General features: G+C 38.3%; 1 protein-coding gene across 24 annotated transcripts in view; it reads right to left on the reverse strand.

Annotated features, from left to right (window-relative positions):
- The window catches only part of NRXN1 (neurexin 1), a 744,403-nt gene that overhangs the window by 361,609 nt on the left and 367,462 nt on the right, over window positions 1–15,332 (reverse strand). For 19 of the 24 annotated variants that reach the window (XM_081997814.1, XM_081997813.1, XM_081997811.1 and 16 more), the window contains one exon: window positions 12,343–12,462. In XM_081997814.1, the coding sequence (XP_081853940.1) occupies window positions 12,343–12,462 (120 nt within the window). Of the gene's footprint in view, window positions 1–12,342; window positions 12,463–13,425; window positions 13,453–15,332 lie in introns of all 24 variants that reach the window. The other 5 variants (XM_081997823.1, XM_081997809.1, XM_081997798.1 and 2 more) reach the window with 1 other exon arrangement.

Raw genomic sequence — 15,332 nt, forward strand, 5'->3', positions numbered from 1 at the left:
AGTATTTAAAACAAAAAATTAACACAAGTGAAGATAATGACCATCTGCCACTTACAGAGTCAGTGGTTAAAATCAACTTTCTGATGAATTTTTGACCAGACAGGAAAGCCAAACTATGCGACCCCAAGGAAATTAATGACTGTAATCAACGTGAGCCCAGGTTAACATGTTTTGGTGATCCAGAAGGTGGGATAAAGAAGAAAAAAAGGAGAGTAGAAAGAATTTCAAGCAATTTCAAAAACTCTGGTTTAATTTCAAGAACTGGGTTTAATAGTTGAGGGAAAGGGAAAATGCTATGACCATCTATGTTGACTTTGGATTTTCACATATTTAAATTAGTCATTCAACTGGTGATTTGAGACTCGAATTGTAACTGAGTTTCAGTTTGCTGGTAGAAAGCATCTGTCCTGGTCTTATTTCAGAATGCATACATATACCTCTGTTCCCCAGCACACAGCAACTTCGTATCATGTAAGTGATCAGAAACCTGATTTTTAGAGGGACTGAGAGCCTCCAGCTCCTATTTTCAGGATCTCTGGATAGGAGGTAAAGTGGTCCTCCACAGCTGATACTTCTGAACAGCATTAAGTTCCCAAACTCAAAGTACTCTGACCTCTCTGTGAAATATTCAATATAATCCAAATACCAGACCATTGATCTGATTAGAAGTTTCCTTAAGATTTACACTGTTTAAAAGGGAGAGAGTTTTAAAACAACAAACATGCTATAGGGAGGAATTTCCTTATATGGTAAAGCAGACTCAGAGCTTAAGATGATTTGCAAATGGTATCTGTAATTATTAATGCACTTGGATATTGAATACTGCATATCATAGATTTTAAGTGTTTTTTAGTGTGTGGATGTTTACGGTGAAATGATGTGCTGCTTCACACGTCTGTTTTCAATTCAAAGTATAGCTTCATTACAAAGAATGAGAGCATAAAGCTTAGCAGCATGAACACTCCTCCAGAATTAGCACCAAATTGGCAAGCATCCTTAACACAGCCTTTTAATTGGGTTTGTGGGCACCAAACAGCTTCATGAGCATTAGCTGTTCTTCACCCTCTTTTCTACAGTTCCAACTTTTCAGTAGCCAAGCTGGGTATTGACTGCTTTTAATATGGAGAGGTTTTCCCCAGGCTGGGTCTTCATTTTGCAGTTGCCTTTATTAAGCAAGCAGACATTAAAAGCTTGTAAAATTCCTTCAGCACTAGGAATACTGCTTCCATCAGTATTTTTTCATACTGTTATTACTGACTCTCTTACCTTCTTTCATAATTTCCTAAAATATCTAAGGAGAAAATAGCTATGAAGACTTCCAAATGCAACATCAGTATACAAGATTCATAAGCCTAAGTCAAAATGACATATTGGAGGATCTTAAACATCACATGTGACACTGAGAGAATAAGTGTGCTTATGGATGTGTGGGCTAAGAAAAATACGGAAATTTCATTCAGATTAACTGCTGGTTAGGTGGAGCTGGCAGGCCAAAAGTTGTCAAAAACAGACACAATATCCATCTGTAGCATGGGAACAAAATCATGAGAGCTGCAAAAACGTCTGCATAAAGTATCCTTCTCTGCGCCTTGCCATTACGCCAGTGCATGCTTCCATTCTTAGCTACTGAGGGATTACACAGATCTTTAATTTGGACTCCAGAGCACCTTCATTTACCTAGATAAAACCCAGGCCATTTTGTTTACTCTGCTTTTAAGGTTTTCTTTGCCTCGATTTTCTGCAGCACCTGGCAAAAACGAACACGCAGAAGCCTCCGAAGACAGTATCAAGCTACCAACAAAATCTTGTTTTGCAATGAGTACAGGAGTTCCCCATGTGCATGTAGTTAGTTTGAATCTAACCTACCTATCTATCTGGCAAGCCAGAATACATGCTGAGGAGGATCAGGTTGCCTTAGTAACCTGAGTCCAGTTCTACAGACTTCAGAAAGACTGAGTAATTTTATCTTTCTGAAGCACCATTGTGCATCATTGTGCCATTGTACTTAAATAGCTTACGCATAAAATAGATATATGTTACCAAACTCCCCATATACACTTTGAGCTATTCTCACGCTATGGGTTATAGAAGATACTGCTTGGGAAAGCTTTTTCTTCTTCTTTCTTAGCATTTGTGACTCTTGCAGCTGTCATCTATTAAAAAAACCTAGCACTTACTCATTGCTCTTTTTGGGGGTTTGTTGGAGAGGAACGACTGACACCATTACAGAGCTAAAACTTCTGCTCCAGCTGTGCCACAGATAGTGATTAATCTTGTTCAGAAAACTACTAGTTATCTAAAATTGATTTTAATATATGACATTGTTGGAATATTCAGAGAAATCTATGAGAAAGAACAGTGACTGCACTCATCCTGTATGCTTATTACTGTGAATGGCTTTTGGCTACACAAATTTCAGGCCTGAATTGTACATACTATGCTATTAAATTGTAATAATTGAAAGTTCTAGAGAAAGGAATCTAATGATACCCAACAGAACAATTTTAGTTCCATGAGAATATATTTAATTAACCCTTAATCATTTTCACCTTTATGACACTGGAAACACTTCTAAGATTTGATTTACAAAATTATTATGCCATTAATAAGAGAAAGATATTATTGACATACCAAAATCCAATTTAATTACTCCCTTGATGCCTCCAGAGATAGAGAGAAGCTTGCAATTTTCTGACGCTATGTTCCATTTTTAATATCGTGAAATAGAAAATACCTCCTAGTAGGCCAGAAATGTTGCATAAGTGCTTCTATCTGACCTACAAGCACAACTATAACAATGTATTCTGGCTACCTTGAAAGCTCCTTTTTGTTTTTTTCTGTATCAATTACCCCACTTAAAACTTCACTTACTATTGCTTGTTAGAAATACTCTCACATGTGAGAGCTTCAACAATCACTGTCAAACAACATTCTATCTTTTCATTTTTAAAGGGATAGTTTGCAATGTATTTAAGAAACTGGAAATTAACTACTTTAGGCATGGATAGCTCATCTGACTACTCTAGAATTTGTATGTGAAAAAGACAAAAAATTCTAAAATTTGTTTTCAGACTGTCAACAAAAGCATGCCTGTTAACTTACATAATTAATAGACATATATCTCAATGAAAGGTCAAAATTTACATACTACAAAATTCACATGAAACAGGAGGAAAAAAACCTAATAGAGCTGGGCCACTAAAACCTTTAAAAAATGTTGCTATCTGTGCATCATGCTCCGTAGTTCTGGCTGGAGTAACATGGGCTCCCATGTAGCATCACAGGATCCTGACAGCTCAAGGTGCAGTCTTATCCTGGTTAAGATTCCAATAAAAACAAAAGTTTAAAAATGTAATCTTGATCCAGAGCCATGGCTCACAGGCAACACTTCTTGCTTTCCTTGCTCTTTTTACAGTTTTTCTAATTCTCCTAAACACCTCAACATTTCTGCATTTTCAAGACTGAGTCTGTGAAGTCCTATTTCCTTTGAGGCTTATACAAATTAGGCCGCTGATATTCGTCACCAGAATTCCAGATATTCATTATAAAGAGATATTGGATAAGATAAGCTGAACAAATTGAGATTTCTTCAATTAGTTCATTCCAGCAGCTTGCCCTGCATTGTAATTTTATGTGCAGCTATCTTTATTTCTCCTGTGTACTGTGAGCCTCTGTGGCAAAATAATCATATGAAGTTCTTTAGACTGGTATGTTATCAGGGACAGATTTTTTCATTCTCAGCTACTGGAGATGAAAATCAAATGTATTTTAAAGTACTCTGAGGAATTTTCTATCCCTTTTCTTAATAGCAGCTTATTCATTTATTGGTAGCTAGCAACTGCAAAGTCTTAGCCAGGAATATGTAATATTATTTTGAAAAGTACTACTTTTGAGTGGCTCTGATGATTAGTTTAGCTTTCGGTCACTGGTTTAATTAAACTTCTTTATTTTCTATATATCCCTGCTCACAAAAGTAGCATTAAGACTGGTCTTACACTCTAGTGTCAAAAGGTCCAGAAGATGCAGTATCTACAACAGTTAAATCAATGAATGATGAAAAAAAAGTGGTAAAATTATTTAAATCATTTGTGTAATACCAGACTGATAACGTAAAGAGAGATTATGTGAATATCACCCTCTGATTTGCATTCCAGAAGAAGGAAGACATTGTGAGAAGAGAATGACTATCCACTGTCAACACCATATGATAGTTCAGAAGACTGTAAAAAGTCAGTGGTATGGAGAAAATAATAAATAATCCTATTTGTATACTCTATAGAGTGTGATTTTTTTAAAAGTATATATATACCTACTCAACATTAAACGCAAACATAAGGGAAGCCAGGTCTACACTTCTGTGTGCAATATTAACCCTCCTTGCATATAGATTATTACATAGTTGCTAATTACATGTACACAAAGTATAAGGCTCTTGTCTCATTCAGTGCAAGAATGCACCCTTATTGATCAGACTTCTGATCAACAGTGAATAAGGCTGGTGTTTACAAAACTGCTCACTTATTGCAGATGTGGAACGTCGATTCAATATTTAGGGTTTTTGTGGTTCAAAGTATAACCTCAATATTACTTAATGCACTGTCCCAACACTACACTGAAGAGAGAATCATTCAGTTCCTCCTGGAATTACTACAATGTCAAATACTCTAATATCCACATCTGTCATAAACTTGAACTAATGTATTTTTACATTAGTGCCTAGTTTCTACTATCCTCAGTAACAGCCAAAAGTATCCACTGTTCGGTGTGTTCAATCTAATACAATTATGATTTGATTTTCTGGAAACATACATGTTTCAGTCTGAGTTTTGAGTTCTCAGTGTGGTTGCAAATCAGAACATAGACTGTCATCTTAGTAAAAAAATGACAAATACCTAAATACCGAATCCACTGTCATTTAGTAATACATGATTTCCCTTTCGTAAGTCCATACTGGCTACCCCTAATAGTCTTCTTGTCCCTAGTAAGTTTGGAAATGGCTTTCAGGCAGATTTTCTCCATCACCTTTCCAGTGACCAAGGTGAGGCTGACCAGCCTATAGTTTACTGGATCTTCCTTCTTGAAGACAGGAGAAACATTTACTTTTTTCTAGTTTTCAGGAACCCCCCAATAGCCGTAACCTTTTATAGATCATCAAGAGCAGCATCGCAATGACCTGTGACACTTGTGGATGCCTCCCATCAGGTTTCAAGAAGTTGTATACGTACACTTTGTTTAGATATTTCCTGACTTGATCCTTCTCAACCAGGGTAAGCCTTCTTCCAGACTTCCCCACTGGTCGCAGGGACCTGGGATTGCTGAAAGTGCTAAAGGCTGATGTGACGAGTAAAGACCAAGGCAAAGAAGACTGACTACCTCAGTGTCTTCCATGTCCCTTGCCATGAGGTCCCCCCACCCCATTCAGTCACAGGCCCACATTCTCCTCCTCTTTCACTGCTGGTAGGAGCCCTTCCTGTTACTTCTCCATGTTCCTTGCCAGATTAAACTCCAAGTAGGCCTTTGCTTTCCTAACCCCACCCCTGCATGCACGAACAGCATCTCTACTTCTTCCTGGGCCACCTGGCCCTGCTTCCACCTCTTGCACACTGCGTTTTAAACTTTGAGTTTTGTCGGAGGCTCCTCCTGCCTTCTGCCACTTTTGCTTGGTTTTCTGTGTACGAGGTAGTGTATGAGGGTTTCTCAGCTTTGAAGAAGTGATCCTTGAAAATCTACCAGTTCTCCTGGGCCCTATGGGATTCTTCCAAGGAGGTCCCTGAACAGGCCAGGGTCTGTTCTCTTGAAGCCCAGGGTTGTGTTGCAGCTTTTTGTCTTGCTCCTACCTCTCAATAACCTGAACTTCCTGACCATAACAACCCTGATCCATTCTTCCTTGTTTGTACATATGGGGTCTAGCAGTGTGCCTCCCTCCATTGGCTTCTTGTTCATGCACTCCAGACATGTCCTAGGTTGCTTGCATCCTGCTCTGTTGCCCTTACAGCAGATATTGGGGTAATTCAAGTCCCGCATGAGGACTAGGTCTGCAAACATGAGGCTTCTTCAACTTGTCTGAAGAAGGCCTCATATATTTCTTCCTCCTTATGAGGTGGTTTGTAGCAGATACCCATCATGTATTAGACTTTGGTCTGCCCTGTAACCCTAGCCCATAAGCTGTCAGCTGGCTTATCACTTGTCCCTGGGCAGAGCTCCACACCTTCCCATCACACTAAGTTGACAATTTCGCACTTTCTTGAGAGTTATCATCTCCATTTCCCACCATTCCTAGTCCTGGTTCTCTCCTCACCAGGTTGGCCAGCTTGTGGCAAAGATGCTTTTGCCCCACCTTGGCAGGTGGATTCCATCTTTTCCTAGCAGGCCTTCCTTGAACTCCTTGTCCAATCTCCAATTAAATCATCCTGATACACAATAATTATTATATTAACATCAAAACACATTTAAAATAAAATCTAACCATCACTACAGACATAGGCTTAGCTGAAAGGTAGTGCCTCTATAATGCAATCAAATACAAGAAACTTAAACATGTTTCATGTGAACCCATTTTGTAATATTGACACTGTTCTCCGTTTAAATTAAGACTTCTGATTTTTCTTGGTAAAAAGTCAAAATAAAATAGGAGAACTTTTAAAAAAAGTTTTATTACTCACAGTGGTTGAGAATGTCAAATTCCTAGTCAGAAGAGACTGTGTGGTGAAGTTCTAAGCCTTCAGAAATGGATTTTAATGGAAGTGTTGACACAGTGTTAGCTATACCATCACAAGTACAACGCCAATACATTATTCCCTTATGGTAACAGACAGTGTTGAAGCTGCCCTGTAATTTGGCACAGAACATTTCTATACTAATGTAATGTGACAATGTTATTATGTCTGCTATTTTCTATGCCGTAATAGCAGTATTTGTTTCCACAAACATGCCATTACATTCACTAATATGGCTATACTTAAACACTGCCTGAGTAAAACCAGATGTAAACTTATAAAATGCAGATAATCTCTTACAGATTTGTTTTGTTTTGTTTTGCCAGAGTAATTTTCAACCCTACTCTTATAAAAGAGCTGAATTCTCTGGGAGGGTAGCTTTCACTACATAACCTGCTGTTAGAAATAGTTACGATGTTCATGATGTATTTTCTCAGAGAAGTCGCACGCAGCCATCCATTTGTAAGAACAGCCATTAACTGTCCTTTTAGTATAGTCTTCTATATAATCTCATTTTGTAGGAACAACTGCTACTGGTCTGCTTTACACTTATCAGTGTAACACTTCTGTCTATCACATCTGAAGAGCACTGTTGCCCTGAATCTCAAAGTGTCATGTCACATCAAAAGAGAAAATTATAATCTGTGTAGCATCTTGGGGTCAAAACTTCCCCTGCCTTGTTTATCTTCCAGTAAATAGGAAACTGCAGCACACAGAATGGTCCTACCTGTGCCACTGTGGAGGCTTACAGTCTACGGGCACTCCATACCCACTGTAGTGGAGTACTGAGATTTGCAACTAAGCAAAACTTTTGTGGATTAAACTGTCATCGTTCCTTACTAGAGTTGTAAAACTGTAGCCTTACCCTGGGCTGGCCCGGGTTATTTTCCGTAAGAGTACATTCCTATAACTTCTCCTTCTCTCTAGCTGACACGCAGAGGACACGCTTGGACTGGGAAAGAAACAATCTGCCTCACATGGTGCTCATTTTGAGACAACTTTTAAAAAATCTTCATTTTAAGCTGTGCACATTTTTACCTGGAATAATACACTGAACAGCACAGGAGTAATAATTTGCTGTTATAGGAAGGATTAAAGAAACTTCTTGCAGACTGTATGAGTAGAATGTAATGTAACACTTTTCAAGAAACTATTTCTTTCATCATTTCCTCCAAACTTTCTGTTTTGGAAATTAAAGACAAGAATGATGCCCGTGAAACATTTACACTGTAAAGCCTAGGAACGATGCATGTCAGAGCCTTGTGCACTGAGGTTACTATGGGAAACATGCTGAAAGTATCAGCTCAAGTGCAGCAAGGCAATTTCTGCACATTTATGTAAATTGCATGATACAAAACTGGGAGGAGTGGTTGATAGACTAGGTGCGTGTGCTGCCATTCCAAGGGATACTGACAAGCTGGGCTGAAAAGAACCTCATAAAAGAAAGGAAAATGCCAAATCCTGCATCTGGGAAGGAATACCTGCACCAGGACAGGCCGGGCCTGACTAGTGGGAAAGAAGCTTTGCAGAAAAGGATCCGGGCATCCTGGTGGACACCAAGCTGGACATGAGTCGGCAATGTGCTCTTGTGGCAAAGGCGGCAAACAGTCTCATTGGCTGCATTAGGAAAAACGCTGCAGAAAGATTGAGAGATGTGACCCTTCCCCTCCACTCAGCACTACTGAGATGCATGTGAAGCACTGTCTCCTAGTGCTGGGCTCCCCAGTGCAAGAGCAGTATGAGCATACTGGAATAAGCCCAGAAAAGGGCCACAAAGACAATTAAGGGCTTGAATCACCTCTCATGTGAAGACAGGCTGAGAGAGCAGGGAGAAGGCTCAGTGAGGATCCTATCAATGTTTTAAAATACCTGATGGATGAGAGTAAAGAATACAGACACTTAGTGGTGCCCAGTGACAGGAAAAGAGGCAATAGGCACAAACTGAAAGACACAAAATTTCATTTAAATATAAGGAAAATGTTTGTACTGTGAGAGTGACTGAGCACTGGCACAGGTTGCCCAGAGAGCTTGTGGAGTCTCCATCCTTGGACATACTCAAAACCCAACTGGACAACCTGTACTAGCTGACTCTGCTCTGAGCAGAGTGCTTGGACTAGACAATCTCCACAGGTCCCCTCTCACCTCAGCTATTTTGTCACTCTGAAATTTCTACTCAAATATGTTCCCTAAGAACATATTTGTGGAACAAAACAGTGGGGAGGTGTGGTGGGTTAACCCTGGCTGAGGGCCAAACTGCCATCCAGCTGCTCACCCACTCCCCCTGCTCTGGCCTTGGTGTTCCCTCTACTGTTTCTCACTCATTTTGTTCTCAACTCCTTCATCTCTCTGGATTTTTGGTAAGAACGGCATACTTCCTAAGTGTGTTTTTGTAGAGGTGCCACCAGCTTGGCTGAGAGACTCAGCTGTGCACTGTGGTGGGTCCATTGGAGCTGGCTGTGCCTGGCATGGGGCAGTCCCAGCCTGTTCTCACTGAGGCCACCCTGCAGCCCACCGGTGCCAACACTTGGACATGGACATCCAATACAGGAGGGATGCAAGTCTCCATAAACCAGGTACTTTTAACTGTTTCTGACACTTATTTTTAAGTTGTCAGTTTTTGGGTTTGATAACAAAAAAATCTCTACCTATGGGATTTTATTGTCCTGAATACTCAATTTTACAAAAAACAGTACATTCAAATGTAAAGTAAGCCAAGGGCCTGTCTGTGTACCTATATTGGGTTAGAATCATAGAATAGTTTGTGTTGGAAGGGACCTTTAAAGGTCATCTAGTCCAACCCCCCTGCAGTGAGCAGGGACATCTTCAACTAGATCAGGTTGCTCAGAGCCCCGTTCAACATGACTCTGAATGTTTCCAGTGATGGGGCATCTACCACTTCCCTGGGCAACCTGTTTCACCACCCTCACTGTGAAAAATTTCTTCCTTATATCTAGCCTAGATCTACACTCTTTCATTTAAAACCATTTCACCTTGTCCTATTGCAACAGGCTCTGCTAAAAAGTCTGTCCCCATCTTTCTTATAAGCCCCCTTTAAGTACTGGAAGGCTGCAAGAAGGTCACCCCGGAGCCTTCTCTTCTCCAGGCTGAACAACCTCAACTCTCTCAGTCTGTCCTCACAGGAGAGGTGTTCCATCCCTCTGATCATTTTTGTGGCCCTCCTCTGGACCCGCTCCAACAGGTCCATGTCTTTGCTGTGCTGAGGGCTCCAGAGCTGGATGCAGGACTCCAGGTGGGGTCTCACCAGAGTGGAGCAGAGGGGCAGAATCACCGCCCTCGAAACTGCTGGCCACGCTTTGGATGCAGCCAGCATATGGTTGGCCTTCTGGGCTGCAAGCACACATTGCCGGGTCATGTCCAGTATATTTCAGTTTCTGTCAACCAGCATCACTCCATGCACTGCAATGGAGTGCAAATCTGCACTCAAAAATCTGCAACATGCTCACGCACATCGCTCAGGAACATGCCTACATCCTTCTGAAGGGGATGCATTTTTCAGAAATAAGCAGGTGGTATTCCAGACCTGTCGCTGAGACAATCTTTCTTCACATGAGGGGAATTTGTCTTACTTCAGTGCTGCAGAAGTTTAGCCTGTGGTATGCAGCCTATGCAAGTTACTAAAAACTGTAGTAACATTTCATCATTCCTCTCTCCATTATGCTCTTTCCAAACACAGCAGAGAGCATCTAGATGACATTGAGATTACAACATCATTCCTCTTCCTTTCCCTCACATACACCACTATGAAAAATCTCTCTCATTAGATTTGCTTTGCAGATTTTTGGTATCTGAACTAATCTGAGGAGACAAGATAAAGCAGAAACCAAACATATTATATTTACCAGACTCTACATTCTATTACAAAACATCCGCATCTAGGATAAATTTATAATTCACGTTTGTGATAGAAGAACATTAAAAAAAAGATTTATCTGTGAGAAAAGTAAGTATTTTTGTATTTTTGCCAGCCATGTAGTAAAGGTACTCCCATACCTTCCTCAGAAATAGTATATTGAGAATTATCTGATTGTGTGCAGTGTAGTCCATAATGTTACCATACAAATGAGCCTTCACAGATTGGTAAATACCTTTCTTACTTAAGTTCATCAGTTTGCCAAATTTATGCAATAGGTGTCTCTTGAAGAAAAATTCATAGAATATTCCAGGTCCAGACATCAGTTACTACTAAGACAGATTTATAAACGGAGGTTTTCCTTTGCTAGATGTGGATATGTAACTTCTTTTTCATAGTTTTTAGTTACTTTTGGAAGAACACAAAGGTCACAGAAGAACAGTAATAAGAACTTAAAAGTAAAAAGAAACAAAACAATTTCTCCTGTAGCACATAGGGGACTGAAGTCTTTAAAAATGTATGTTTAGCAGTATGACTAATCACTCATGTTGCTGGGAAGGGCAAACTCATATACATAAAGTAAACCCAAACCTTTGCTCAAATTATCAGAAGTTTTTTGATAATACATTTCAGTTCTACTATGACAGCAACTGCAGAGAAACAGATTGAGGTGACTCCATCCAACAGTTTTCAAACATGGTCAAGAGTAGAAAAGTGGAACTTTCACGAGAATAATTAATGTAGCTTTTACATATAATTCATTTTCTGGTCTTGTGCTACATACAATTTGAGCCACAAGCTTTTCAGATGATAATTATTCTGTTATTTTAGGGTTTGTTCAAGAAGGTATACCTTGCTCTAGAGTGGAGAACTTGGACGAGACAGTTATGCTATCACTTTCTACCATCAGTCATTCATTCAGATAAATGTATACAAATAGAAATAAAAATGCTTAGCCTTAAAGAAATTTCCTCTTCATATGCATGTAAAAATGTGCAACATTTAGATATTTCAAATGTGAAGAGTTAAAAAGAGAACTCAGTAGCTCGCTTTAATCAGCTACCGTGGATCATTATGGCTCTTACATTACTATTCCACTTTCACTTCTGCATAATTCTATTTCGATCAATAAGGCTAGATTGGAATAAAACTAGATTATGACATTGGTGAATCAGGCCCCTTATTTTTGACACATTTAAGCTTTTCCTGAAAGACCAGATGGTTGGTGTATGTTATATAGTTTTATTCAGATGAAATTTAAAAGAACTAAAATACTCAGCATGCTTTTATTATTGGCATGCTTAGTGTGTCACCTAAAGAAACCTACAAAGGGAGATAATGAGCCTTGTCAACTGTTTCACAGTAATTATAGCCCTCATGATATAATGCTACAAAATTACAATATAACTTAAGACAAAAAAAAATGCAAAAGTTCTTTTCAAATCAGGAGAAAAAAACCTATTTGTAACATTTACGCAGGAAAGAGATTATATCAAACTGGTAACTATCAGTATATTAGACATGCAATCAAGTGTAATAAAACCAAATTCTGTCAGCGTTTGATGCTGCACATTGTCCAAAATTTATACTATACATTTTAGTTATGTTCTTCCTACAAAGCTTACAGATTTTCACAGGGTTTGCCAGTTCATTTAAATATCCAATATTAAAATAATATAAAGCTTCAGACACTTGCTTGAAATATTGCCTTAAAGCTCTTGAGCTTTCAGATCAGCGTTTTTTTAGTGTACTTACGGTCATTGCATAATGGTCCACTAAAGGAGGTCATACTACAGTCACAACTGAATCCATCCCATTGCTGTAAGCACACTCCCTGGTTTGCGCATGAATCCTCTTGGCATGTTGTGCTGGGGCCTGATGAGAACATACAAAAAAGGACTTGCACCTTGTCTTCCAAAGTAAGGCATTTCTCACTGGATCACATTAACTAGCTGCCAACATCTCAAATCAAACAAGCAAAGAGTTTAGCAAGTAAAACGCACATAAACTTGCTGACTTTGTAGCAGCACATAATATTAAAACGGCGTTTTTCTTTAGTTTTGATATGTCAAACACATAAGAATGCACAAACTGAAGCAGAGTTATTCCAGGTATGGTGTTAACTTTGTTGCAAGTTATTTGTTAATCTCATGTCAGACCATTAACTGGCTAAATGTTTTCTAAAAAAATTCAGTATTATTTTTTCCTGTAAATACATTTAAAAACAGCAAAGCCAGATGCCACAGAAAGCAATACTCTGGGAGATGAAAGTAAAGATTGGAAAATAAGATTAAAAACAAAACAAAACAAAATAAAATTAAAAAAAATATGAAGCTGTACCATACAATGCTTTTAACCCCACAAATTATTTCAAATTATTTAGGTTTGAAATTAGGAGGAGTTTGGGATTCTTTGTCAGGAATGTTGGCAAGTACCGATTCACATGCTTCAGGGATCCCATGCAGGTTCCTTTTTTAAGGGGAAATGCAGAAAATCAGACTACTAATGAACTGGCATGCCAAAATGTGACATATGCATGAAAATCAAAGCTACTCTATTTCTAGACTCATAACTAGACTACTGGAATATAAAGAAATTTGAAAAAGAATGATCAAAGCACTAAAGCAATCACTATACAAACATATTCAAGACTGAAAGCCTTTATGCAAGCTATGCTGGAAAATGAAGGTTCATGTAGCTCATTGTTTTAGAGGTGTGACAGACAAATCTGAAATAAAATAATACATTTTAGTTCTGAAACATACAGAGCATTTATTGCAGAAATCCAACCGTGCATCGGGGGTTTCAGTCTTGTTTAATACACACAGGGCTATCTACCTTGCAAATCAGCTTTCATCAATGCAACTTTGTCAGCAAAACAAAAAAGCAAAATATATTAAATGTTAGTAAGCAATATTGAAATGGCAGCAAACACAGAAAAAAACCATTTAGAGTAAAGTGCATGCTGCTGTTAAAGAGAGAAAGAAATGCCACATAATGCAAACAAATTAATGCTAATAGCCATAAATCTTCAGGCAAGCCAAAATAAGAAAGCAGTAATTTGCCAGTATTTTACTACAAATATAATGGTTAATTGAGCTGATGATATGTAATGAAGGAAAATTAAAAGTTTTTTTTTCTTCCTTGGGATAGATATGAATGCATTAGCAGAGTAAATGCATGGCTGAATCCTGACTAGCCATTTGTCATGTTCAGATACACTGAATTCAAGAATAATTAGCACTGTCATCATCTCTGGTCTTTCTTTTTTCTAGCCCTTTCTTCGTGACTGCTGAATGAAGACTGAAATACAGACCGTGAACTACAGATGACTATGAGCTCACATACACATACCCTGACTCTTGACAATACCAGGAAAAATTTGGTTCTGGGATTATAAAATTCTCCTAAATTGTTTTGGAAAAGACACATCAATATCCATTTGAAACTCCCACTGCAAGTCATTGATGACAGGGCAAAACTGGTCCAAAGATTATATAAATATCCTAAATCATCCTGCAGAGAGAAATCCACTTAACCCTTCTTTCACATTACAGCTCCTTCAAAGACCTCAGTGTGGGATATCCTTTTGATTCGCTGGTATTTTAGAAAAATCAATGTCAATACGATTTAAGTCAGTTCAATGGCCACTTGCTTTAAATGAAGCACTGCTTAAGCACACCTCTGAACCAGGGTCTGAACAGTCACCAGCACGATTAAGAACGAGGGCAGTGTATGCTGCACCCCTGTTCTGGCAAAACTATTAACTGTTCTGTTTTCTCCCGTTCAAATCACACTAACAACAACAACAATAATAATAAAAAAAATTATAACCCATAGCTGATTGACTGCAGTAGGCAGACATAGGATAGTGATTTCCTTTTCTTGGAATCTTGAGCCCAGAAGTTTAAACATTTGGGCATTACATCACCCTTTCTTGAGCTGGGGATTATAATGACAGAATCCCGTAGCTGACAAGACAAGACACATTTTTTTCTCACCAGATTCTGCTACTCGGAAACTTTACAAAGATGAAGTGAAAATATCCGTAGGTGTTTAAATGTTATATATTCATGCATTTATTTACACTTTAGTTATGCAATGTTAAATCTCCTCATCTTTGCAAAAGTAGAGCAAAAGTCACAAGGACTTCAAAGCATACAAACTGCAAGACCCTGTGGGCACTTTAAAAAGCTCATGTTAAAACACACATATTTGGAAAAAATACGGATAGGATCTTGTTAAAAAGCAGGGTATTTTGCTTTTTATGAAATCTTAGCAGTTCTTAGCAGTTTTTGCTTACCTATAGTAGTCATTATTAAAAATTTGACATCAAGACTAGCTTACATGTAAGAATTTATTAAAAAGTAGGCTTTTTTTTAAAAAAGAACGGAGGAGGACTGTTTAATGTTGGTAAATACTATAATATTTACCATAACAGCTTCATATTTTCCTATATATATTACAGAACTAAGCTATTTAGTAAAAAGATTGTAATACGCTTTTCTCAAGCACTAACCTTTTGATTCACATTTTTTTAAATATTCTAATTTATTCAGTCTACACTGCAGACTTTTTAATTGACTGCATTTGGTCTCTCAATTACATTTGTCTTACGTGAGGGCTTACATGCTATGTATTACACAAAAAGCATTATTAAGTAGCATGTACAATGTTTTACTATATATTGCAAGAACAAATTCCATGTCTCACCACAAAGAATTTTCACATATGTTAATACTTTG

Source organism: Phaethon aethereus (genome assembly GCF_964289735.1).
Source record: "Phaethon aethereus genome assembly, chromosome: 3".
NCBI classification, from domain to species: domain Eukaryota; kingdom Metazoa; phylum Chordata; class Aves; order Phaethontiformes; family Phaethontidae; genus Phaethon; species Phaethon aethereus.